At 43.6% G+C, this 23,632-nt stretch overlaps 1 protein-coding gene across 3 annotated transcripts; it reads right to left on the bottom strand.

Moving 5' to 3' along the window:
- Positions 1 to 975: 975 nt before the first annotated feature.
- Positions 976 to 23,351, bottom strand: Aldh8a1 (aldehyde dehydrogenase 8 family member A1). 3 transcript variants are annotated; one of them, XM_004651182.2, is made up of 7 exons: positions 23,170 to 23,351; positions 20,858 to 21,005; positions 17,843 to 17,998; positions 15,170 to 15,319; positions 9,552 to 9,808; positions 5,174 to 5,335; positions 976 to 2,108 (listed from the first exon to the last, which is right to left on the bottom strand). In XM_004651182.2, exons 1-7 carry the CDS (start codon positions 23,305 to 23,307, stop codon positions 1,656 to 1,658), a joined length of 1,464 nt encoding a protein of 487 aa, XP_004651239.2. In that variant the 5' UTR covers positions 23,308 to 23,351; the 3' UTR covers positions 976 to 1,655. The 3 variants fall into 3 exon arrangements, with proteins under 3 accessions (XP_004651239.2, XP_004651240.2, XP_045014912.1); XM_004651183.2 differs by lacking the exon at positions 5,174 to 5,335; XM_045158977.1 differs by lacking the exon at positions 17,843 to 17,998.
- Positions 23,352 to 23,632: the final 281 nt, after the last annotated feature.

Here is a 23,632-nt window from a genome sequence, read left to right as displayed (position 1 = left end):
AAGAGGAAGATTGTTAAAGACGACAGCTGTTCAAATTCTTTGTGCTCTGTTCCGGACTGATCCTCGACTTACCTAATGAAAGTTAGGGGCTTCAGCTGGGGTAAAGAAATAGTAAAGCAAAAAGGAGGAGGAGGAGTTAACCCCAGCACTCAGGAGGCAGAGGTAGGAGAATTACTGTGAGTTCAAGGTCAGCCTGGACTACAGCAAGACCCAGCTTGAAAAAAAATACAACCAAAAAAAGCTAGGAACCAGTATAACCCCAAGTTATCACTTAAAGATCTTAAAAAGGCAGGCCAAAATTTCTCAGCATTTGTAAACCACTCGATATATCTGAATTCCCAAGCACAAGTATACAGCTCACTTTCCCCCCTGCCATCAACCCCTGCCTCACACCATAAACACTGATAACCCAGAGCACCAGGGAGCTCTCTTTCCGTCCTTGGAGCTCATGTTGAGCTGCTTCTGTACACAGTACAGTGGGCTATAGATCAAGATAAGGAGGGAGTAAATGAGCCGGGGCCATCAACATTTCAGTACGTCTAAGGAATCAGACAGTCAATCAATTTGTTAATTGATTAAGTCAGTGAGGAGAGGCCAGGGTATAGAATGAGTTCTTGAATTGTACAGTTCTGAATTCTGGGGAGACCCACCCACCTGTGCAGAAAGAGGACTTGGTGGGGAGACCCAGCACAATGCTGGAACCATGAGAACCTCACTGCTGTGGGAACAAAACCCAAGACCTGTGAGAGGCTGTCCGAAATCCTGAGCCTGGGGTTCAAATCCCACCTCTGCCCAGTGTCCTTGGTGTGTGACCTTCAATGTGCTCCTTCTATAAACCTCAGTATTTGCCTTAAATTACTTAGAGGATACAGAAAAGAAAAAAGTCATTAGCCATGCTTTTACTAGTAAAAAAGGCCATTCTTCCAAGAGGATGTGGATAAAGAAACAATGGATAACTCAAGGCATATGCCAGACTTGTTACTAAAACTTAAACATTTATTGCTTCTTTCAAAAAGAATTAGCATTGGTTAGACTTAACAATGGAAATGGACCAAGCTCTTTTGTTAGTGTTCCGAAAATTCCTCCTTAAAGTAACAGCTACGCCAGGGTTGTCCTTCTACAGATATATTTGGCACAGCCTACTTGGTAAGTTGCTAAATCTCTGTGCATTTTTGCCCTTATAGTTTCAGGCAGTCAATGATCAATTAACCATGCCAGTGGTTAGGGAGCCAGCAACCTCCACAGCTCTCATGTGGTAGAAAATGATAGTTGCTTCTCTTCAGCCCCTCAGGAATTCTTTTAAGCCCTGTATTTGCAAATAAACCCATTTGATTATTGAGAATTTTCAAGAATCCAATCGTGAAACTACAGAAAATCTGTAAATGTATCTCGTGGGAGGAGACTGGTCGCTGGCTGGTTTCTTTGTCAATTCTCCATACTTAGAAGTCTTTCCTGATCTGATTCCACAGTGAAAGTAGACAGCAGCTCCTCACCAGATGATGAAAATACTAACTACTACTAAGATCAGCTAGAGCCAGCCCCTTGCAGGTAAGTCAAGACGCAGCTGGAACTTAGGATTCCTGTTCTCTGCTCAGGAGGCACATTCTCTGCTGCTAGCCTCACAGTCACCGCAGCGGCTTTTCCGTGGGGGAAGGTCAGTGCTTAACGGTAATGGTTTTGATTTCTGTAAAGAAGTCATATGAGTCCTTGGCTCCTTCTCTTCCTATCCCAGAACTCTTCATACCTCCAAATGGCAGGTTCAGCTCCCGGATGAGCCAGCAGTTGGTCCAGACCAAGCCTGACTGCAGCTTCTTAGCCACCCGGTGGACACGCCCCACGTTGCTTGACCACACTGTAGCTGCCAACCCATACTTGACACTGTTGGCCCTCTGAATCACTTCCTCTTCATTATCAAAGGGAACCACACATGTCACTGGACCAAATATCTCTTCCTTCATGCAGCAGGAGTCATCCTTGATGTCGGTTATCACTGTGGGAAGCATGAAGTAGCCTGCTTGGTTCCTAGGAGGCAAGCTCAGCTGGTCCACCCCCTCACCACACAAAACCTGAGCTCCTTCAGCCCGAGCTTTCTTCACATAACTTCTGACCTGAGAAGAGAAAATGTGTAATTAGAAACCTCTTAGGCTGGAGAGATGACTCAGTGATTAAGCCACTTGCTTGCAAAGCCTAAAGACCCAGGTTCAATTCCCCAGTACCCGCATAAGCCAGACGCACTAGATGGTGCATGCATCTGGAGTTTGTTTGCAGTGGGTAGAGGCCCTGGAGCACCCATTCTCTTTCTCTCTCTATCTATTTCTTTCTCTCCTTCTCCCTCTGTCTCTTGTTCTCTCTCATAAATTAAAAGAATATATTTTTTAATAAAACAAACCTCTTGTCATTTGGCTTCACATACATCAGTAAATTAGAACATCAGTATTTTCTAATGATCACAAAACCATCTAAGGTCATTGCTAAGATCTAAGGTTGTTATCTATTCAGTTACTAAGCCTGAGGGCAAAGGTGTTTCAAGCACAGCTTGCATGTTTGGGGCTCATGTAAAGAGCAGGGGAATAATCTAACTCATGGCTAAGTGCTCAGTATTCAGATAAGAGCCTTCATGAATTCTCAATTAACTCTTTCAAAACTCTATCAACTAAGTTGGGCATGGTGGCGCACACCTTTAATCCCAGCACTTGGGAGGCAGAGGTAGGAGGATTGCCATGAGTTTGAGGCCACCCTGGGACTCCTTAGTGAATTCCAGGTCAGCCTGGGATAGAGTGAGAACCTACTTCCAAAAAACAAAAAACAAAAAAAGCTTCTATCAACTATTTTCATCCATTATTGTCCCACCCCGCTGATGGTGTGATTGAACCTCAGAAGCCATACAAGTTTCATGCAGGTGATGAACAGCAATGCTCCAGTCACACTCAGGCCTGGAAGAGGATATTTGTGTGCTTGGGGAGGAATGACATGGGCATTGTGGAAAAAAAAGAGGTAAGTGATGCTTAAAATTTAAAGGCCAGGATGCTTCCAGATCAAATGATTTCTATCTTGTCACATTCTGCCTCTACCCTGAAAATGTGTGTTGGTAGGATAGTACAGCTAAGTATAATAGAAAATCAATCATGCCATAAGTTAACCCACTAACTCAGAGATAATGATGGATGTACATTCATACAAAGAGGCTGGGTGGGCTACAGAGATGGCTCAGTGGTTAAAGGCACTTGCTTGCAAAGACTGCTGGCCAGGGTTTGATTCCCCAGTACCCATGTAAAGCCAGAAAGCACACAGTGGTGCATGTGTCTGGAGTCTATGTGCAATGGCAGGAGGCCCTGGTATGCCCATATGCACTCTCTTTCTGCTACCTCTTTCTCTCTGACTCTTCCTCATATTTTACCTTATGAGAGAGAGGGAGAGAGAGAGAATTGGCATGCCAGGGTCTCCAGCCTGTCAAACTCCAGGTGTGTGTATCACCTTAAGCACATGTATGGCTTGGCATGTTTGCATTACCCTGTGGGTCTGGCTTATCTGGGATCTGCAGAGTCAAACATGGGTCCTTAGGCTTCTCAGGCGAGTGCCTTAACCACTAAGCCATCTCTCCAGCCCTAAATAACTTTTTTTAAAGTGGCTGGGTATTGGTGTTTGCTTTTCATTTGGAGTCTACACTGAGTCCTGTGGGCAAGAGAGATGTCCAGGACTTAAACAATTCCAAGTAGCTTAAGCCAAGCACCAAAAAGAATTCAAGGAAAATGGGCACCTCACATTTGGGACATATATTTCTAAAACACAAAATCTGATGTGTGTGAGCTTAATCTTTCTCCCTATGAATACTGGACACCTACTACAACTCATGTGCCTTTTTAGGGTCTGAGGGCAGGAGAGTGATAAAAAGAAACTTGTCCATGGAGGTCACTTTCAGGGAAGATGGTCGATAAGGGAAGAAATAAACAGATTGTGTGTCAGATGGTGTAAAGAATTGTGAAGGCCATTGCACTTTGAACTCACAACCGCTGTGGTTAGCTGCACAAGGCCTGCACAAGCCTGCCCCACTGCTCCCTGAGGAGCTATGGCAGTTACTGGATGCTGGAGGAGGACATATTTTGCTCAGTGATGTGGCCACTCAGAAGTTGTCCGTGCTTGGGTAAATAACAGCATACCCACACTCAAGCAACCATTCAAATGAAAATGGGCAGAATGTGGTGGTTTGATTCAGGTGTCCCCCATAAACTTAGGTGTTCTGAATGCTAGGTTCCCAGCTGATGGAGTTTTGGGGATTAATGTCTCCTGGAGGGAGTGTATTGTTGGGGGCGGGCTTATGGGTGTTATAGCCAGTTTCCCCATGCCAATGTTGGGCACACTCTCCTGTTGCTATTGTCCCCCATGGAGCCTCCCCCTCAAGCCTGTAAGCCAAAATAAACCTCTTTTTTTTCCCCACAAGTTGCTCTTGGTTGGGTAATTTCTACCAGCAATGTGAACCTAACTGCAACAGAAGGTTACAAGAAAGAAGGAAAGAAAGAAAGAAAGAAAGAAAGAAAGAAAGAAAGAAAGAAAGAAAGAAAGAAAGAAAGAAAGGAAGGAAGGAAGGAAGGAAGGAAGGAAGGAAGGAAGGAAGGAGAGAAGGAGACATCAAAGTGGAAGGGGAACTAGTTGGGGAGAAACAGTTCAGCAGGAGGAGGAAGTGTACAAGAGAAAGCAGTAGAGGTGAATATGATCAAAATACAATGTATAAAATGATCAATAAATAGGTAAGTTTAAGAACAAGCAAAGAAGGATTATGGAGAAAATAAGACACTAAAGAGGTAAGGAAAGTTCTAGGGGGTACAGTTTTTGGATGGGTTTGAGAGCCCTTGTAAGAAGGTAGGGTGTGCTCTAAGGAAGCAGAGGAGAGCGCCTAGCTAACATCAGGTCTGGCTTGGCTGTTGTCTCATGGCATTCTCCTCAGCCCACGACCATGTCCTTGCTGCACTGCAAAGCTCCCTTCAAGGTTCATGTGTGCCACACAGGTGCTGGGTGCTTTGTAGACACTGTATCTCGAGACATTGTCACATAACTCATAATTTTTCAAAAGTAATTAGCAACATTTCAAAGCCTGATTATGTGCTCCACTTGCACTGAGCTTCTCAGCTCAATTAAGTAGGAAGTTTATGCAATCACATGGTGGAGGCTTACTTACTTTCTCCAAATGTGTCTTACTTATCAAAGCGCCCATGCTGGCTGATGGATCAGAAGGAATGCCAACTTTCCACTTTCTGGTGGCTTCGACAAACCTCTTTACAAACTCATGATAGATGCTGTTCTGCACAAAAATCCGGCTGGTGCAGAGGCAGATCTCACCCTGCCAAGAAAAAAGATAGGGACAAAAAGAAATGAGTGGGCTGGAGGAATGGCTTAGTGGTTAAGGCATTTGCCTGCAAAGCCAAAGGACCCCAGTTCAATTCCCCAGGACCCATGTTAGTCAGATGCACAAGGGGGCACACATGTCTGGAGTTTGTTTGGAGGCCCTGGTGCACCCATTCTCTCTCTCTCTCTTTCTTTCTCTGTCAAATAAATAATTAAATAAAAATAAAATATTTTTAAAAAAGAAAGGAGTGATAAAACTGTGGTTTTCTTCAAGGATCGAACCCCTGTGCTTTTGAGACCCTGCCCTGTATTACTCACTGGTCCAGGCAATAGTAAACCAGACCAAGTCTCCACCAAGGGGGACCCGCAGTCTCACAGGGAAGACATCAAAAATGAACCACTCGGTACATGACACGCCTTCAGATAGTGATGAAGGCAGTAAGGGAAAAGGAGGCAGGGGAGGGCACTAGAAAGTGACTTCAGGAAAGGCCATTACAGGTGGTTTGTGTGGAGGGAGTATCTGAATGACTCCTGGATGATGTGAAGATAAGCAAAGACCAGCAGGAGGGATTTTCAGCCATAAGCATGGGGAACCTGCAGCAGAGGTGAGCTTGGTGTGTGTGACAGAGGCAACAGGAAGGTGGGCTAACTATGGGAGTGGACATAGTAACAGGAAGTAAGTGGCAGAAGATGAAATCAGGAGGGAAACAAAATCATCTCATAGGCTCATAATGAACTTATGCTTTAATCTCAGTATCATAAAAAGGCAATGGGAGGTCTTAAGCAACAGTGAAATGATCAGATTTTTGGGGGTTTTTTGATTTAGAGTTTCACTCTAGCTCAGGCTGACCTGAAATTCACTCTGTAGTCTCAGGCTGGCCTTGAACTCACAGCAATCCTCCTACCTTGGTCTTCCAGTGTTGGGATTAAAGGTGTGCACCATCATGCCCAGCCAGGTTTACATTTTAAATGATTATTCTGGTGACTATGTATAAAACAGAATGGATAAAGAGAATATTCTCAAAACACAGTTAAGTGGCATTTAGCTTGGACTAGGGAGCCCCAGTGGAGATGGAGAGAGGAGATAGGGGTCTACTGAGCTCAATCTTCTTAAGTGTAGGAGCCTGGAATATATGCAATGGAGAAGTAACAAGTATTGGAATAAATGTTAAAGGTAGAACCAACAAGGTCTGCTCATGCATGTGACATGGGGGGCAAAACACCAGAAGCCTGAGTCCTAAGGTCTGGGGCCTATACCACACTAAATAAAGATGGTGTCACTGCTCCCTAGAATGGAACACAGGTTAACAGACAGAAGGGTCCTATTCTGTGATGGAGAGGGAGGGAAATCAAAGTTCTGTGGTGGATGTGTTAAATTCAGATGCATAATAGACACCTACATAGAGATGCTGTGTGTCCAGAGTAAAGCTCTAACAGGTTTCAGAGAGGAAAACAGTCCTGACTACCATTTGAATGCAACTTGACAAGCCACATTTTAGACATGTCAAAACATAATGTATGCATGACAAGTATATAAATTCATAAATAAATATTTCCTTCCCATTTATATTTGGTCTTCACAACAACACTAGGGATCAGAATGCTTCTAATTATCTTTGTTTTTTTTTTGTACAAAGGTTCAGTGTCCAAATTAAGCAGTTAATGTTTTGAAATAATAAATTCTTTCTTTAACAGGTTCCCTATCAAAGCCATCTGTATATGTGGCTTGGAAAATGGCCAAACACCTGTTGGATTCATTTGCATAGGTATCCCTCGCATAGGGAGGGCATGATAAACAGATCTGAGGTTCTTACCAAGTTTTCCATTGTTCAGTGTCAGGAAAACAAAGGTGACACTGAGGTCCCAGGGCAGGGAGGTGACTTGGAAGGGAGTGAGCTATGCCAGGCTCTGCACCACAGAGTGGGCAGCCTCAGTTCAAAGCTGCAAATGGAGTTTGCATTCACATATGGCTAAGGCTCCACAGAGATAGCTACTACCCTACAAACATAATTACCTTCAATTAATGAAGGGATGTGTCCTAAATGGAAGTCACTGGTCAGCTTTAAAAGAAAAAAGTCAAACTACTTTATTTTGCCTAAAGTCCATTTGTTGACTTGGATTGGCCATGTCTCTTTTCCTGTTGGTATTATAAAACATGCCTAAGAAAAAGGTTCTCTGGGGCTGGAGGGATGGCTTAGCAGCTAAGGCATTTGCCTGCAAAGCCAAGGGACCCAGGTTCGATTCCCCAAGACCCACAGCCAGATCCACAAGGGAGCACATGTGTCTGGAGTTTGTTTGCTGTGGCTAGAGGCCCTGGCACGCCCATTCTCTCTCTCTCTCACTCTCTCTCTCTCTGTCTCTCTCTCTCTTTCTCTGTCAAATACATAAATACAACTTTTTTTAAAAAAAAAGGTTCTCTGGGCAAACCCACCCCTAGCATGGTCTGGAAGATGAGTAACTTATGCTCCAGATTTCCCTGCTCACCATGAAGTTTCAGTTCACCTTTTAGGGCTGGAGAGATGGCTCAGTGGTTAAAGGGGCTTATTTTCAAAGCCTGACAACTGGAGATCGATTGCCCAGTACTCATACAAAGCCAGATACACAAAATGGCACATGTGTCTTGAGTTCACTTGTAGTGGTAGGAGGCCCTGGCATGACCACTCTCTCTTTTCCTCTCTTCTACTTCTCTCTCTCTCTCTCTCATAAATGTATAAGTAAATGAACTTTAAAAAATAAGAGTTCACCTTTCTTTCATCTTTTCAGAGTTTATCTCTCGACGCCAAAACATTTAGCTTGATTGTTCCCTTGATATTTTCTTATTTGCGTAATTAAATCCATTTTGTCACATCTTTGCATTGACCCCCAAACTCTGGATTTTACCTATGTTCTTTGGGGTTTATAATAAAGGAAATCATGGTTGTTATACTTATAATGGAATAGAGGTGTAGGTTGAAAGGCTGTGTGACAACCAGTGTAACTCATAAGGAAAATGCAGATCTACCTCATCTCACTCATCCTCTTACTTTCTAGGGAATTCGTAACGCTTTGGCAGAAGTCTTCATTCTCTTCTCTCATAGAACCATTCTTGGGAGCACACTTCGCCTGTAGATTGGGCACACTTGGTAGTCCCATGCATTTGTTGACTCCGGCATTTATGCTAACATGACTGCACAAAGACAGACATTGTTCTAATCTTTGAGAAGCTGATGTCGAGTTAATCTGTTCTAGTATCCTTGTATTTGGGGTTTTCTTGTGTGTGTTTTTGAGTTAGGTTCTCACTCTAGCCCAGGCTGACATGGAATTCACTATGTAGTCTCAGGCTAGCCATGGACTCACAGCGATCTTCCTACCTCTGCCTTGTGTGTGCTGCAATTAAAGGTGTGCGCCACCACATCTAGCTGTCCTTCTATTTTTAACCCTTTTGGAGACTATGAACTTGAAGAATCTGACAAAATCTATGGAGCCCACAGAATCGCCTGTGATGCAATTTCAGGAGCTGCAAGGGTGTCCTGAAGTTCTCCGTGACTCCAAGCTGAGAACCCTGGCAAAAAAGTGTGACCCTGTTGGGGACACTCTTAGAAGAGAATCAGATATACAGGGAATGGGACATGTGGGTAGCAAGAAGAGGCAAGGCAATCATGTGGATACAAAAATGGGGATGCGGGGCTGAGAAGGTAGCTTGGTGGGTAAAGTGTTTGCTGCGTAAGTGTGAGAACCTGAGCTTGGGTCCCTAGCACCCATGTAAACGCCAGGTGTGGTGGTTCATCCTCAGAATCCCAGCACTGGATACAGAGAATCGCTGGGCCTCACTTGCTAGCTGCTCCTCTAACCTAATTGGTAAGCTCTAGGTTCATCAAGAGACCCTGCCTCAAAGACTAAGGCAGAAAGTGATGGGTAAGACACCACTGTCCACATGGATGCACACACACATGCCCACATACCTGAGCATACATACATGGATGCACAGAGCTCACATGTATGCAAATGGGACAAGGAAAGAATAGAAAAAGAAAAGGAGAAGCTTAGAGAAAATTAACATTTTTGCCCCTAACTGGTACGTAATAGAAGTTGTGACTCTTTCAGGCCACTGACTGATGTTGAGGTAACTCACTCTATTGATGCTACTTTCACAGAAATAGGACTACTCCAGAACCCCCTGGACTTTGTTCTGGGATGAAGCAGGTCTGAGTTAACGGGGGTCAGGGCCATACCTGATTGGCAAAGCTGGACCTGACCGTTGCAGGAATGCACTCTTCGAGGACAGCGTCCTCAAAGACGATGGCAGGATTCTTGCCCCCCAGCTCCAGGGAGAGCTTCTTGCAGTGAGGAGCACTCAGCATGGTGATCCGCTCCGCAGTGGGCTGGCTCCCAGTGAAAGAGATCAACGGCACCTCTGGGTGGGACACCAGGGCCTCCCCTACCCTAGGTCCTGTTCCAAACACAATATTGACCACACCTGGTGGGACACCTGGATGGGAAACAAGATCAGTGGTAGCAATTCTTCTTGGTGTGTGGAGGACTTCTGGTGCTCTGAAGCCTCTCCTTGAGAGTCCAATGTCTTGAAACAGATGCATCTAGTGCATATACAACACCTGGAGCTTTTACAAGTGGCTCCAGTTTAATAGGAAAGCAAAGACTATAGTCGCCTCTGCCTGTAGAATCTACCCAGAAGGTAATTCCCTGGGAGATCTGGCCTGGAGAGACACAGAGTTGAACACATTCTAGTAAGTACATTTCATAACACTGACCAAGCTTTGCGATGTAAAGATACCCTCAGACAATTCAAGCCCTGTGGGAAGCAGAGGCCTTATTCCAACCTGGTACTCAGGAGCCACTCCAGGGTGACAGTGTTAAGCATATGTGTGTGTGTGTGTGAATCTGCAAAGATGCAGAGAAGAGATTGACATGTTGACATAGGGGGGCCAGGAGTTGGCTCCCCAGAGAAAGTGAGGCTTGAGTTGAGGTTCTGTGCCCCTGATTGTGGATAGCACCAATGCTCTTTGAGAAACAACTGGCAAGTACAAAAATTTTCTCCTGAAAGACGCTCTTAGCCAAAATTATTATAGTTACATATATGCACTTACATGTTTTATGGATTTGCTTGTTTGTACTTGCCTGCCATTAGAAGGTTTGCTGGCTAACGGCAGAGAGGCTTCTTTTAATTTTTTATTTATTTTTTATTTTAAAGAGAGATAGAGGGAGGGAGGGAGAAAGAACTGGTGTGCCAGGGCCTTAGCCACTGAAATCAGACTCCAGATGCTTGTGCCACCTAGTGGGTATGTGCAACCTTGTTCTTTGCCTCACGCTTGTGTGTCTGGCTAATGCGGGACCTGGAGACTAGAAAATGAATCTTTAGGCTTTGTCAGCAAGCACCTTAAGCGCTAAGCCATCTCTCCAGCCCTGACAAGCTTTTTGAGTTTTGTTCTCCACTGTATCTCCTCTGGCACCATGACTGGTGGCATTTATTGGGTAATTTTTCTATAGTTCCCTCTGATCTTGGGACTCACTTCTGGAAGTTTCTGTTATCCAACATCACTCACTCTGGAAATGCTGCTTATCTTTACCATTTCAAAAGAGAGAGACCACTTGTGCATAGTTTTTATTATGCTATTGCTCATTTCTCACTGTGCCTAATTTGTACATGAAACTTTAGCATAGTTATATATTATAGGAAAAACATAACACATAGAAGTTCTAATACACACAGCTTGAGATATCAGCTGGTATTTTTGAAATACATCTTGAACTGATAAGAGGAGATTACTATACCATTTTGGAACCTACCAAAATCTTGGTATGATTATATTCACTTTAATGGTGAGATAATTTAGGCAAAGTAAGGTTGAATAAACACCAGTAATTAGTAAAGCTAATAAGAGCAGGTGATAATGAATGTGAGAACAAATTCTTAGTGTCTAGTATCTAAATGAGAATTTGAGAAGCTTTAAGTGTCTTCCTGTAAAAAAAAAGCTATACATTCAAAACCATTGTATCTAAGAAGTCCTTAGGCCTTGCCTGAGGTAGCTGGGTTTAGTCTCTCTGTTGGTCAGGTGACCATAGCAGGGGCAGATTTGCCTCACAGCTCCTGGTCTTCTTCATCTGGCCCATGTTAGGCACTCTATCCTCATGAGAAACATATTCAAACACTTCAAGAACACACTCTCATATTAACAGTGGTTTCACAGCAATGATCCAGTATCATCCAAAGTGCCCTTGCAAGCAGCCCACGCCCATCACCTCGAGGGGACAGTGGGAGCCCCGCCATTGGTTCCTCTAAAGATACAGGTGGGAACAGTCTGGGTGGTGACAGTGTCTGAGAGCCTCATTTCTAACCACCCCCACACCCACCACTCCATCCATTTGTGCATTTGTTGAATCTAGCTTAGGTCAGACCTGGGGCAGAGGTCACTGCTACGGAGTCCTGTGCAGGAGCACCTGGACCCCCAGGTGAGGCAGAGCATGGTCTGAAAGGACAGTAACAGCCAGGGAGAAAACAAGGACAAGTTTCCCACCATTCCGTGACAGGACCTTCCTGTCCATCAAATATGGGACATGTGCATGGGTAGATGGGGAGGTTAAGGGCAGGAAAGGGGGACAGTTCATAAATCCTGAGGTCAAAAATAAATTAAATCACTTTTAATGTTTGTGGTGACATTTTAACAGAGAGTGAGGGAAAACACCGGAACACGTTACAATTCTTACTACAGGCCAACGAGCTCATCCCAGCAGGCCGATGGCTGTACACAAGCCACATTAACATTTTGATTATGTTGCCTTCGGCTCCGACGTTAGTTAGTATGTTAAGAGCTATCTTGCTGCCCGTGGTTTCTCAGTACCTCGCTGCCATCTGATTCAAACACTAATGAACTTTTGTGCATGTTCCTGTCTTCTAACTCTTAAGAGATTCTGGTTATAAGAGAAAGGAAACAGTTTAATAGGCAAACAGGAATTCCACAAAATTCAGAGGAAATGGCTAGCAAATAATTTAGGCACACACAAGAATGAAGCCTCTCAAATGTTAGGACTTGGTGAGGAGGTAAAAAGAATTTTATATTTAATAGGGCAGGAAAAAAGCTAAATGGGAAGGGCCACAGATCTCTAAGCAGTCAACCCTCCAGAAATGAGATTTGGTGACCCAAAGGGAAAAAGTAAAGAATGCTCTAGAGCTCCCAAAGAGGTTATTCATTGTATTCCTCCTTAAAGATCTTACTCTGCAGAAAGGTCATCTATGCAGCTTGCATAAATGCCAGGGACTACATGAGCTGGTTCTGTGAACAAGATGTATTGGTGGTCATTTTACTCCCCCGTACACCCTTGTGTTCAGTAAAGTAGGATACATGACTCGTACGCCCTCACCGTCTCAGTGGAGAAATGAAGGGCCCACGAGATCAGCATCATCAGGCTCACCAGGAGCAGGGGGCTGCCAAAGCCAATGCAGGGAGAGGAAAAGGGCTACTTGGGTTTAATGGCAATATCAGTTCCCCAAAAAATGAGAGCAACACTGAGAAAATGGAAAGAAATGGAAAACCCATGCAGATTAGGTTCTGGAGAGAATGGTTAAGAAATGAAATTTATCCCAGATCAAGGGCCTGTTTGATTTTGAAAGAAAGTGCCTAAGGAGAATTGACTTCACACCCATCTCTCTACCTAAGGTCAAAGTAGAGTGACAGATCTTGCTACATTTGGATCTAGAATGTTCCCCCAAAGCCCATCTGTTGAAGACTTAGTTCTTAAGCCATAGGAAGTAATGGCACCTTTAAAAGACAGGGATTAGAGGGAGGGAGGAATTTAAGTCTTGGGGTACTTCCTAGAAAGAAATATTGAAACCTTGGCATCTCTACTTCCTCTCTCTTGTTTCCTTCTGGTCATGAGGTGAGCAGCTTCCTGGGACACATGTCTCCTCCGAGGATGGACTACCTCACCATAGTCCTAAAAGCAATGGGGTCAATTGACCATGGATTAAGACTCCAAAAACTGTGAGCCAGGATGAACCTTTTTTTTTTTTTTTTTTTAGTTTGATTTGTCTCATTCATTTGTTCACAGAAATAGAAAGCTGACTAATGCAACCCTAATCCTGCCTACTCTAAAAGCTGGGAGTCAAGAAGCTGGAAAGAAATGGCTTTGTATCCTTGCACATGCCAGAGATTCCATTTTGAAAAGAATGAGATGAGATTAGAATGTGTTCTATTTTGTAAGGGAAGGCTAACACATTCTAGGACATGGAATAGGAGGGATCATCCCCATCCACCTCCCCTCAGAATCCAGGACATGAATGTATGTCATTCCAAAGACCCAGGTTGGGAGGCCTGAGTCCTCTTTGGGATACGAGGGCCACAGGACCAATGTTATTCTATAAACAGCCCCAGTGTAACCTACCATCTTAAAGAACTAGCTAAGTTTCACTAGAAGTTGCCTTGTGCTTTTGCCTCCTCTAGAGCAAAGGCATCCTGGAGAGAGAGAGAGAGAGAGGGAGGGAGAAGTAGAGGAAGGCTCCCTACCTACCATCTATCCCATGGATACAGAGAACCCAGTCAACACAGCAGGAATTGACACAAGCAGAAAGATGTTAAGTCTATTGCTGCCACCCAGCTGTCATTCCTTCCCACCCTGGTTGTGGGGAGACATGAGCTAAGGGTCCTTAAGAAGCTGGGGAGGGGGCTCCTGCAGGTTAGCTATGGGGATTTAAACACTGACGCAGTGTCAGGTGTCCTTGTGCAGTTATACCACAAAATGGAACCGGGAATTCACTGTCATTTAATCATTGAAGTATCAGCAAAAAGAAAACAAGGAGCAGATGTGTGCATTTTGGCATGCTAGTCAAAATCCGTGTGCTATCAGATGCCAAGTAGAAGCCCTAAATACAAGAGAAACTGAGAGATGTATATCTAAATCCTTGACTATTGCTATATCTCCACCTAGGCAGTGCATACATACATTCTCTATTTCCACAGTTAACTTGGGATTCCAACCCAAAATTTAAATTCACTTTTTATTCATTTTAATAATGAATTTAATAATGAATTTAAATTCATTTTTAAGTGATCTTCTTTTTTTAGTTTTTTTTGTTTATTTTTATTTATTTAAAAGTGACAGACAGACAGAGAAAAAGAGGCAGATAGAGAGAGAGAGAATGGGCATGCCAGGGCCTCTGGCCACTGCAAACGAACTCCAGACACGTGCGCCCCCTTGTGCATCTGGCTAACATGGGTCCTGGAGAATTGAGCCTCGAACCGGGGTCTTAGGCTTCACAGGCAAGTGCTTAACTGCTAAGCCATCTCTCCAGACCGATCTTCACTTCTTTATTCAGCATGTTCACTCTTTTCAGTACTTTTTTTTTAGAGTGAGCGAGCAAGAGAGAGAGAGAGAGAGAGAGAGATAATTGGCACACCAGGGCCTCAGCCACTGAAATGAAACTCCAGACACTTATGCCACCTAGTGGGCATGTGTGACCTTGCACTTGCCTCACCTTTGTGTGTCTGGCTTACATGGGATCTTGAGAGTCAAACATGGGTACTTAGGCTTCACAGGCAAGAGCCTTAGCCACTAAGCCATCTCACCCCCCCTAAGTTCACTATTGGTAATACCTTCTGGAGCTTGTTGGTGGGCTCCCTAAGCCAGAGACACTGTTGTGCACTTAATGTGTTGCCAAACACCACCCTGTGGGTGGCATTGTTCTATAGGGGTGCCATCTGGATGTTGCAGAGGGAAGCAGAACACTGTGTATGAAGGGACAAAATCCAAGGATGTCAGTGGAACTGATTTTGCCCTGGGTAGACCACTTCTGTATGGCATGGCCTTTGCCCCAGCTCCGTGTCCCTCCACAAGTCACCTGCTCTGTCCAGGAGTTTGCACATCATCCACGCAGTCACAGAAGTTAGCTCGCTGGGCTTGGCAATCACAGTATTCCCAGAAGCAATGGCCGGAGCGATCTTCCAGGTCAGCAGGTAGAGTGGCAAATTCCAAGGGCTGATCAGGCCAGCTGAAGGAGGAACACAGAAGCCTACCATGATCACATTCCCTCAGAGGCCAACTACTAAGGTGGGGCTCCAAGCAGAACTTGGTCATGCTGCTTTGAGACACCTAAACCCTATTTATTGGTAGCCACCTTTCATTCTAAAATACTTTTCAAGTAGTTTGCCTTTTAAAATATTTTATTTATTTGAGAGAGAGAGAGAGGCAGAAAGAGAGAAAGAGAATGGGTGCACCAGGACCTTTAGCCACTGCAAACAAACTCCAGACACATGCACCCCCTTGTGCCTCTGGCTTACATGGGTACTGGGGAATCGAAGCAGGGTCCTTAGGCGTTGCAGGCAAACGTGTTAACCACTAAGCCATTTCACCATCCCTAGTTTGTCTTTTAAACTAGGGGAACATCAATACAACTTACCAGTCTCTTGATGATTTGTGACTATCATTCCACACCACAAGCAGTTCAAGCTCCAGGGCTAAAAAGTTGTCATCAAACTGTCACTAAATTCCAGAATATAGTGTGTGTTGAGACTTACCTACTGATTTTTAATTTTGAAAGAGAAACGTCTTCCCTCTTTATGAATAAGCTATTACATTTCCTCCAGCAAGTTTCCACAATTCTGTTTCCAGCCCACTGGAGATTGATAAACACAAGCCAAGCTTTACAGAATTATTTACAAGCTAGGAGTAAAATGATTCTCACTGTTGCTTATAGGGTCCTGCCAGTGAACTTTGATGCATAGAATGTGAAATCCACCCAAGCTATTTAGATTTTTTTTTTTTTTTTTTTGAGATAGGGTCTCATGTAGCTCAGACTGGCCTAGAAAGCTCTATGTAGCTGCAATGAACTCCAGATGCATGTGCCACGGGGTATATCTGGCTTTGTGTGGGTACTAGGGAATGGAGTACTGGCCATTATGCTTTGTAAGCAAGTGTCTTAACACCTGAGCCATCTCTCCAGATTTTTAGAAGGAGATTAAGACTTTCCATAATGCCTTGAAATTATGCTCTCTAAAGGATTCAAAGAAAGCAGTGAAATGGTTCATTTGCTTTCCTTTTATAGTCATGGTAATGAGTCAAATGTTTTTCCTCATGTGAAAGGGTGACATCTCGTGGGCATTGTCAGTCATTGCAGGCGTTTATATGTTCATCAAAGGCAAAAGGCAAAGAAATTAAATGAGGCAAGCAGGAAATTCTCAGTCAAGGCTTATTTACCACATACCTGGAACTATTTTGAGTGCCATACATCCACATTTATTTACTTATTCATTGTTTGTTTATTTAATGTTTGTGTATATTTTTATTTATTATGCTTTGTTCTTTGAAACAAAGTCTCCTGTATCCCAGGCTGGCCTAGGACTCACTATGTAGCTGAGGATAACCTTGATTTCCTAACCCTCCTGCCTACATTTACCAAGTGTTGGAATTACAAGGATGCACCACCATGCCCAACTCAACCACACATTTATTCATTTACCTAATTCACTTACATTATTCAAAAGTATAAAGTTGGGCTAGAGAGATGCCTTAGCGGTTAAGATGCTCGCCTGCAAAGCTGAAGGACCCAGGTTTGACTCTCCAGAGCCCATGTAAGCCAGACATGCAAAGTGATGCATGTACACCTGGTCACACATGCACACAAGGTGGCACATGTGTCTGAAGTTCAATTGCAGTGGCTAGAGTGCATCCTCTCTCTACTTCTCTCTCTCTCAGAAAATAATAACTGGCCTGGAGAGATGGCTTAGCAGTTAAGGCACTTGCCTGCAAAGCCAAAGGACCCAGGTTCAATTCCCCAAGACCCATGTTAGCCAGATGCACAAGGGGTCACACACGTCTGGAGTTTGTTTGCAGTGGCTGGAGGCCCTGGCACACTCGTTCTCTCTCTGTCTCAAATAAATAAATAGAAATACTTAAATAATAATAACAACAAAAGTATAAAGTTTAACTTTTATCCCAGCTTTTCAGAGAATCCACTGAAGTCAAGTGACCCGTAAAACCCACAGCTGCTGCACTGTTTGAATTTGTGAATATTAGTGCTATTGTTGATCTAACTATAAGTAGCAAAAAATAAAAATAAAAAAAAAATAAAATTGCTGACATGTGAGTTTACTCTTAGCAGCACTCTTGGCCTGTGACTTGTCCAACGTGATGTTTTAGGAATAAGCAAAGAACTTGACACAAAGAGAAAAAACTGGAAAATAATTTTTAAGCGAACACATTTTCAGTAAAACCATTCAAAAGGCTGGAGAGCCGGCTCAGCAGTTAAAGCTTGACTAGCCAGGTTTGATTTCCCCAATGCTCACGTAAGGCCAGATACGCAAAGTGGTGCATGCATCTGGAGTTCGTTTGCAGCGGCAGGAGGCCCTGGAATGCCCATATCCACACTTTCCCTCGCCTTCTTCCTGCCTCTCTCAAATAAACAAAAAGATCTTTTTTAAAAAAAAAAAAAAAGCAGAAAACTATCAACTCCTTCAGTTTCTTTGTGAGCAGAATTTTCTGAGCACGAGTCAGGCTTTCTCTTGGCAGCACCTACCAATTCCCACAGGGCTGCGTACGGTGTAGTGCATGCAGCCCAGGTGGTCCATCTGAGTGCACTCGGCCGTATGGTGCAGGATGGACGAAGCAAAGAACCGGAAGTTCTGCACAGACCGGGGAATGTCCATGGTCCTCGCCAGTGTTAGGGTCTTCCCTGTGGGCAGTAGACAACATAAAACACTGCTGATGGGTCTCACGGGGAATTAGTGTTGACCTCTGCCAATCAGCTGTCACCACACAGTCACTCATACTGGCAGTGTCTCAGTGTCCCCCACCCCAGGGGACATTCCGGCAGGACAGAGTGGACTGGAGGTAGGTGAGACTGTGAACGGCTAGATGTGTGCCTATTCAATGAGGAGGGAGGCTGAGGTGGAGCCAAACCACCTTTGCCCTCCAAACAGGACACTTCACAGCTTTCACCACGAATGTGCCAAATGCTATCACTTCGCCTACAAAAGACTTTGTAAGCGCCATGAAAGACTGAATAATGGGGGTTAGGCAGGATGGCACACACCTGAATCCCAGCACTAGGGAGGCAGAGGCTGGAGAATGACTGTGAGTTGGTTCATGGCCAGCCTGTGAAACCATGGCTGGTGAGGGCTGGGAGATGGCTCAATGGCAGAGAGCTTGCGCGAGGGCCTGAAATCCCCCGCCAGAGGAAACACAGAGCCTCACGCCTCCATAATCCCATTCCCTTGGGAAGACTGGCGAGTCACTCAGGCTCAAGAAAATGGAAGTTCTGGGTGCAGTGAGAGACTCTGCCTCAAAGGAAACAAGTAGATGTGTGAAAAGAGGAAGGCACATTGCTCTGGCCTCCTCATGGGCATGAGCAGCTGCACAAACACGTGCATGTACCACACACACACACACACACACACACACACACACACACACCATACCCCTCACACCATAACACACGCACACACCCCATACCACACACATACATACCATACCACAGTAATACATACACATACCATAACACACACATACAACACACATACTACTTAGACACACAAATACACAAAAGTGGTGTGGGTTAGCCGTCTTTGTACATCACATATAAACACATGAGTTATACTGAATGTCCTTCCATTCCATGGTGGAGTCATCAGCAGGACTGGGTGAGATCTGCTGGCACAGGAACTGCCGAATGCTTCTCAGTGACATGGGGAGAGTCCACCACCAGAACCAGCAGAGAGAACACCTTTTTCTTTCCTTTCCTTTCCTTTCCTTTCCTTTCCTTTCCTTTCCTTTCCTTTCCTTTCCTTTCCTTTCCTTTCCTTTCCTTTCCTTTCCTTTCCTTTCCTTTCCTTTCCTTTCCTTTCCTTTCCTTTCCTTTCCTTTCCTTTCCTTTCCTTTCCTTTCCTTCCCTTCCCTTCCCTTCCCTTCCCTTCCCTTCCCTTCCCTTCTCTTCCCTTCCCTTCCCTTCCCTTCCCTTCCCTTCCCTTCCTTTCCTTTCCTTTCCTTTTCTTTTTTCTTTTATTCTCTTCTCTTCTCTTTCCTTTCCTTTCCTTTCTTTCTTACTTTGTTTTGCTTAGTTATATTTTTGGAGAAGATCTTACTATATATCCTAGGCTGGTCTAGAACTCACAATCTTCCTGCCTGGTCCTCAGGAGTGCTGTCATTATAAGGGTGTGCACCACATCTGGCTAGGGAAATGTCTTCCTTCCAGGACCCTGTCTTCAAGCTGGTCGGTATATAACATGCACATTTTAACAGTGTGTAGCTCTTCCCAACAGACCCTATGTACATTCACAGATATTTACTCTATCCCTGTGAGCTCTGGAAAGGTAGAGGATGCTTGGGTGATAGTGCTGGGAGTGGAATGACATTTTCTAAGTGACCTGGGTGGCACCTCTTCACATTGTGGTTACTCTTAATAGGTGGCAGATTGCATTTCTGTCCCTAGCTCCTCCTCCCTCCCCATAGCCATGCCCTTTGCTGAGGATCATAGCAGCTTCTTCCACCAATAGACAGCAAGTATTTCTCTTTGGGTTGAATCATTAACTTTGCTTCAAATGCAACAGACCAGACCCACCATACGATGTGACCTTCTCCACCCCTGCATGGTACTCCCTCCACCTGAGAAGCAGGTATGTGGGCTTGCCTAGCCCCCAGGTTGGATGATATGAATAATAAAAGGTACCCTGAGTCCCATCAATTACACCAGGTGTGGTGGTTTGAATCAGATGCCCCCCATAAACTCATGTGTTTTGAATGCTTGGTCACCTGATAGTGATTTAGGTGGTGGAGGCTTGCTGGAGGAGATATGCTGTTGAGGGGTGGGCTCATGGGTGTTATGGCCAGCTCCCCTTTGCTAGAGGTTGGCTCACTCCCCTGCTGCTGTTTTCCACCTCCTGGGGCAGAGGTGATGTCCAGCCTCTGCTCATGTCATGCTTTCTTCTGCCATCATGGTGCTTCCCCTCAAGACTGTAAGCCCAAAATAAATTTTCCTCCCACCAGCTGCTTTTGGTCAGGTGCTTTAGGCCAGAAGGAGAAGTTGACTGTAATACCAGGTATATCCAACCTGTGCACTGGGTTGAATGTGACTCAGTGTATTTAAAGATGACAATGTAATATCATAAGGTCAAAAGGTTGGACAATCCTGCAGAATATTGAGGCCACAGATCATCTGACAAATTGGAATGAGGGTACTCTGGTGGTCAATATCTACATAGTATACTGTGGTTTTGATAAACATATAGAAAGAAATCTGCCTTCAGACCCCAGCTGGGGACTGGAGAGATGGCTCAGAACTTAAGGTACTTGCCTGCAAAGACTAACAACCGGGGTTAGATTCCTCAGTATCCACATAAAGCCAGATGCACAAATGGCACATGCTTCTGGACTTTGCAGCAGCTGAAGGCCCTGGTGTGCCCATTCTCTCTCTCTCTCCCTTCCTCCCTCCCTCCCCATTCTCAGTCATTCTCTGCTTACAAATAAATAAGTAAAACCAAACCACACTGGGATACAGAAAGAGTGGAAGACAGACCATACCTGAGATGCCTCTCACCTTGGTCTTTAGATTCTGCCTGGGCGAATTCCTCCAGGGACTGCTCCAGCAAATCAGCTATCCGGTTTAGGACCTGGGAGCGGCCCTGGGGGCTCTGGGACGACCACGCAGGAAAGGCCTCTCTGGCAGCCTCTACTGCAGCTTCGATCTTTGAAGAATAAATCAGAGAGGGAACTGTTGTTCCTGAGGGGCAGGAGAGAGCCAGAATCCATGGCTCCCCTTCATACCCTGATTTTTATTCTGCCCAATTTCAATGATTTAACATGTGCCAGCATTGAACTACTTGCAAAATAGAATGCACAAGGATTTGTGCAAAAAGTGAACAGGGACAACCCCCAAAGAACACTTCATCTCAGTCCAGGTACCTGGAATGTGGCAGTCAGGTGACTAGGAAGAAGCAATCTGAATTTTAACAGACGGGCATTTTCTATCATTTCATGAAGAATGGATGTTTTTGACTCATGTAGAAGACCAAACTAGCCAGACGTACTGAATCTTTAAGTCTCTTAATTCAACTCTAGCATTTTATAAAGTCTGAAGTGTTATATGAAATCATATCCTTAGACTATTACTAACATCTCACTAGCCAATTAACTAATTTGTTAATTAATTAACTTGAATTAATTTGTATAAATTGTATATTTCACTAACTTATATATCTAAAGGAATATAACTGAAAATACAAATTATGTAACCCCTTCTTAAAATTCTGTGTACTGAATATCTTAAGCCATATTGTAAGTGAGGAGCTTTTAGCTGGGTTGAAAGGAACTGAAGATTTGCAGCGTGAGTGACTGAGGTGACAGCGGACAGTGCTAATTCCACGAGAAACACACCAGCAGGGCCTCATGTAAAGTAAAGATAAGCAAGTCTTATTCCCCGATCGTCAGAACTCGCTCCTGGGGCTGATCCTGTCCAGCAGTTTGGTGACTATCAGGCTCACCACAAAGCAGAAAAGCAGACACCACAGGAGCATTTTCTGCAACTATGTGACAAGTTTGGCATGTATGGGCGCCTTTTCTTTTAAGGAAAAAAAAAAAGTATCTATGACACCACATAGCATATTGAGAATTGGGTTGCTGGGAATTTTTTTAAAATGTTATTATAGGGCTGGAGAGATGGCTTAGCCGTTAAGCGCTTGCCTGTGAAGCCTAAGGACCCCGGTTCAAGGCTCGGTTCCCCAGGTCCCACGTTAGCCAGATGCACAAGGGGGCGCACGCGTCTGGAGTTTGTTTGCAGAGGCTGGAAGCCCTGGCGCGCCCATTCTCTCTCTCCCCCTCTATCTGTCTTTCTCTCTGTGTCTGTCACTCTCAAATAAATAAAAAAAAATTTTCTTTAAATATTATTATAATGTCCATTGTTAATATATTTTTCACTCTTCTTCCTGTGAAGGTATGAGCCATTAATATACCCATTTGAATTTAGCAAAGTTATCTTTTTTAACTTCACTTTGGAAGACATTAGGAAACATGAAGGAGTGGAGAAGATGAAGCTAGGTTTCTTATACTGGTCTTGGGTTATTTTAAGTCAACAAAATTTTAGGTTATCATTTAACCACCAAATTAGTCAATAATCACAAGCGACCAAGCACAAGTCTAAAGGTTTTGTAAATATAGGACAGACATTAAACCTCAACAACAAAGAAAATAAATTAATTCTTTAAATATCTTAGAATATATTTATATGTAAATGCTATTATTATATTTTAAATAATTTAGTTCTTTGTGCCTTAAAAACAAATTATAATTCATCAGGCATTAGATAATTGCACATATATAAACCACATTTATTACATAAGAAATACATTTTTATTTTCTCAAACATTGTCTCAAATATTTTATAAATCTCCCCAAGTAAATTTAATTCTGTATAACTAAAAAAAAAACAGGAAAGGAGGAAAAAGGAATTTATGTGTTATGAAGCATTATGAGTAAAAAAAAATTGTTCAATCTAACCAAAAAGTATGAGTTGATTTTCAGATTCACCATTCAAATGATTGATTTTATTCTACTAGATATTTTGAAGGCACGAAGAATTATTAGAGGGGAATCTAAAACAAAGACCTATGTTTTTTGTTTTACTTTTCAATTAAAACTTTCTTCATATAAATCCATAGGTCTAGTGGTAAATTTAGGTGACACCTGGTAGAGAAAAGGATGCATTTATAATAGTAATCATTCTTATGAAAAATAACTTCCTTCTTGATGTAGCTCACTGAGATTTGTCCTGTGTCTCACACCTGCCCAGGTATAAGCTAAACCTTGGAACCAACTTTCTAATACACTCAGTCATCTCTAAATGAACAGACTCACCTCTTCTTTTCCACTATTTGGCACTTTGCAATACACTTCTCCTGTTGATGGATCATAAGAATCTATATATGAGTTACAGGGTAAAAATTTTCCACCTATGAAGTTTTCCAGCATCAAAAGCTCCTTTGTTGCAGCCATGTCGAGGAGATACCACCCTTCCCCTTTAAGGCTGCTCTCTGAGATGGTCCCCAGGACTTTGATCCTACTCCGGAGTTACTCTCCTCTTTTCTAGTCCCAGTGCCCTCACTTGTTAAACAGATAAAGTGGGAGGAGTCATACTCTCCGAGAACATTCCAGACTCCAAACTTAGGAATTAGGAGAGTTATTTAATAGTTCACAGACCACTGGTACAATATGAGAAATAGCTCACAATGTATTAATTACATTAATTATGTGTCCATAGTTCTTTCAAACCATTAAATAATTTATGTGAGTGATTTTATTGGAGTCACACAGTAAATTG

The sequence above is a fragment of the Jaculus jaculus genome, chromosome 9 (assembly GCF_020740685.1).
Source record: "Jaculus jaculus isolate mJacJac1 chromosome 9, mJacJac1.mat.Y.cur, whole genome shotgun sequence".
Lineage (NCBI taxonomy): Eukaryota > Metazoa > Chordata > Mammalia > Rodentia > Dipodidae > Jaculus > Jaculus jaculus.
The sequence above is the reverse complement of the archived record's forward strand: the minus strand, read 5'-3'. Positions and strand labels throughout refer to the sequence as shown.

Bases quoted from the DNA above. Each gene is read 5' to 3' on its own strand.
- Aldh8a1 (XM_004651182.2), bottom strand. From the start codon at position 23,307: ATGGCTGCAACAAAGGAGCTTTTGATGCTGGAAAACTTCATAGGTGGA. The intron at 21,006-23,169 runs GTGAGTCTGTTC...TATTCTTCAAAG, and splicing joins CAAATAGTGGAAAAGAAGAG to ATCGAAGCTGCAGTAGAGGC. The intron at 17,999-20,857 runs GTGAGAGGCATC...TACTGCCCACAG, and splicing joins GGCAGAATCTAAAGACCAAG to GGAAGACCCTAACACTGGCG.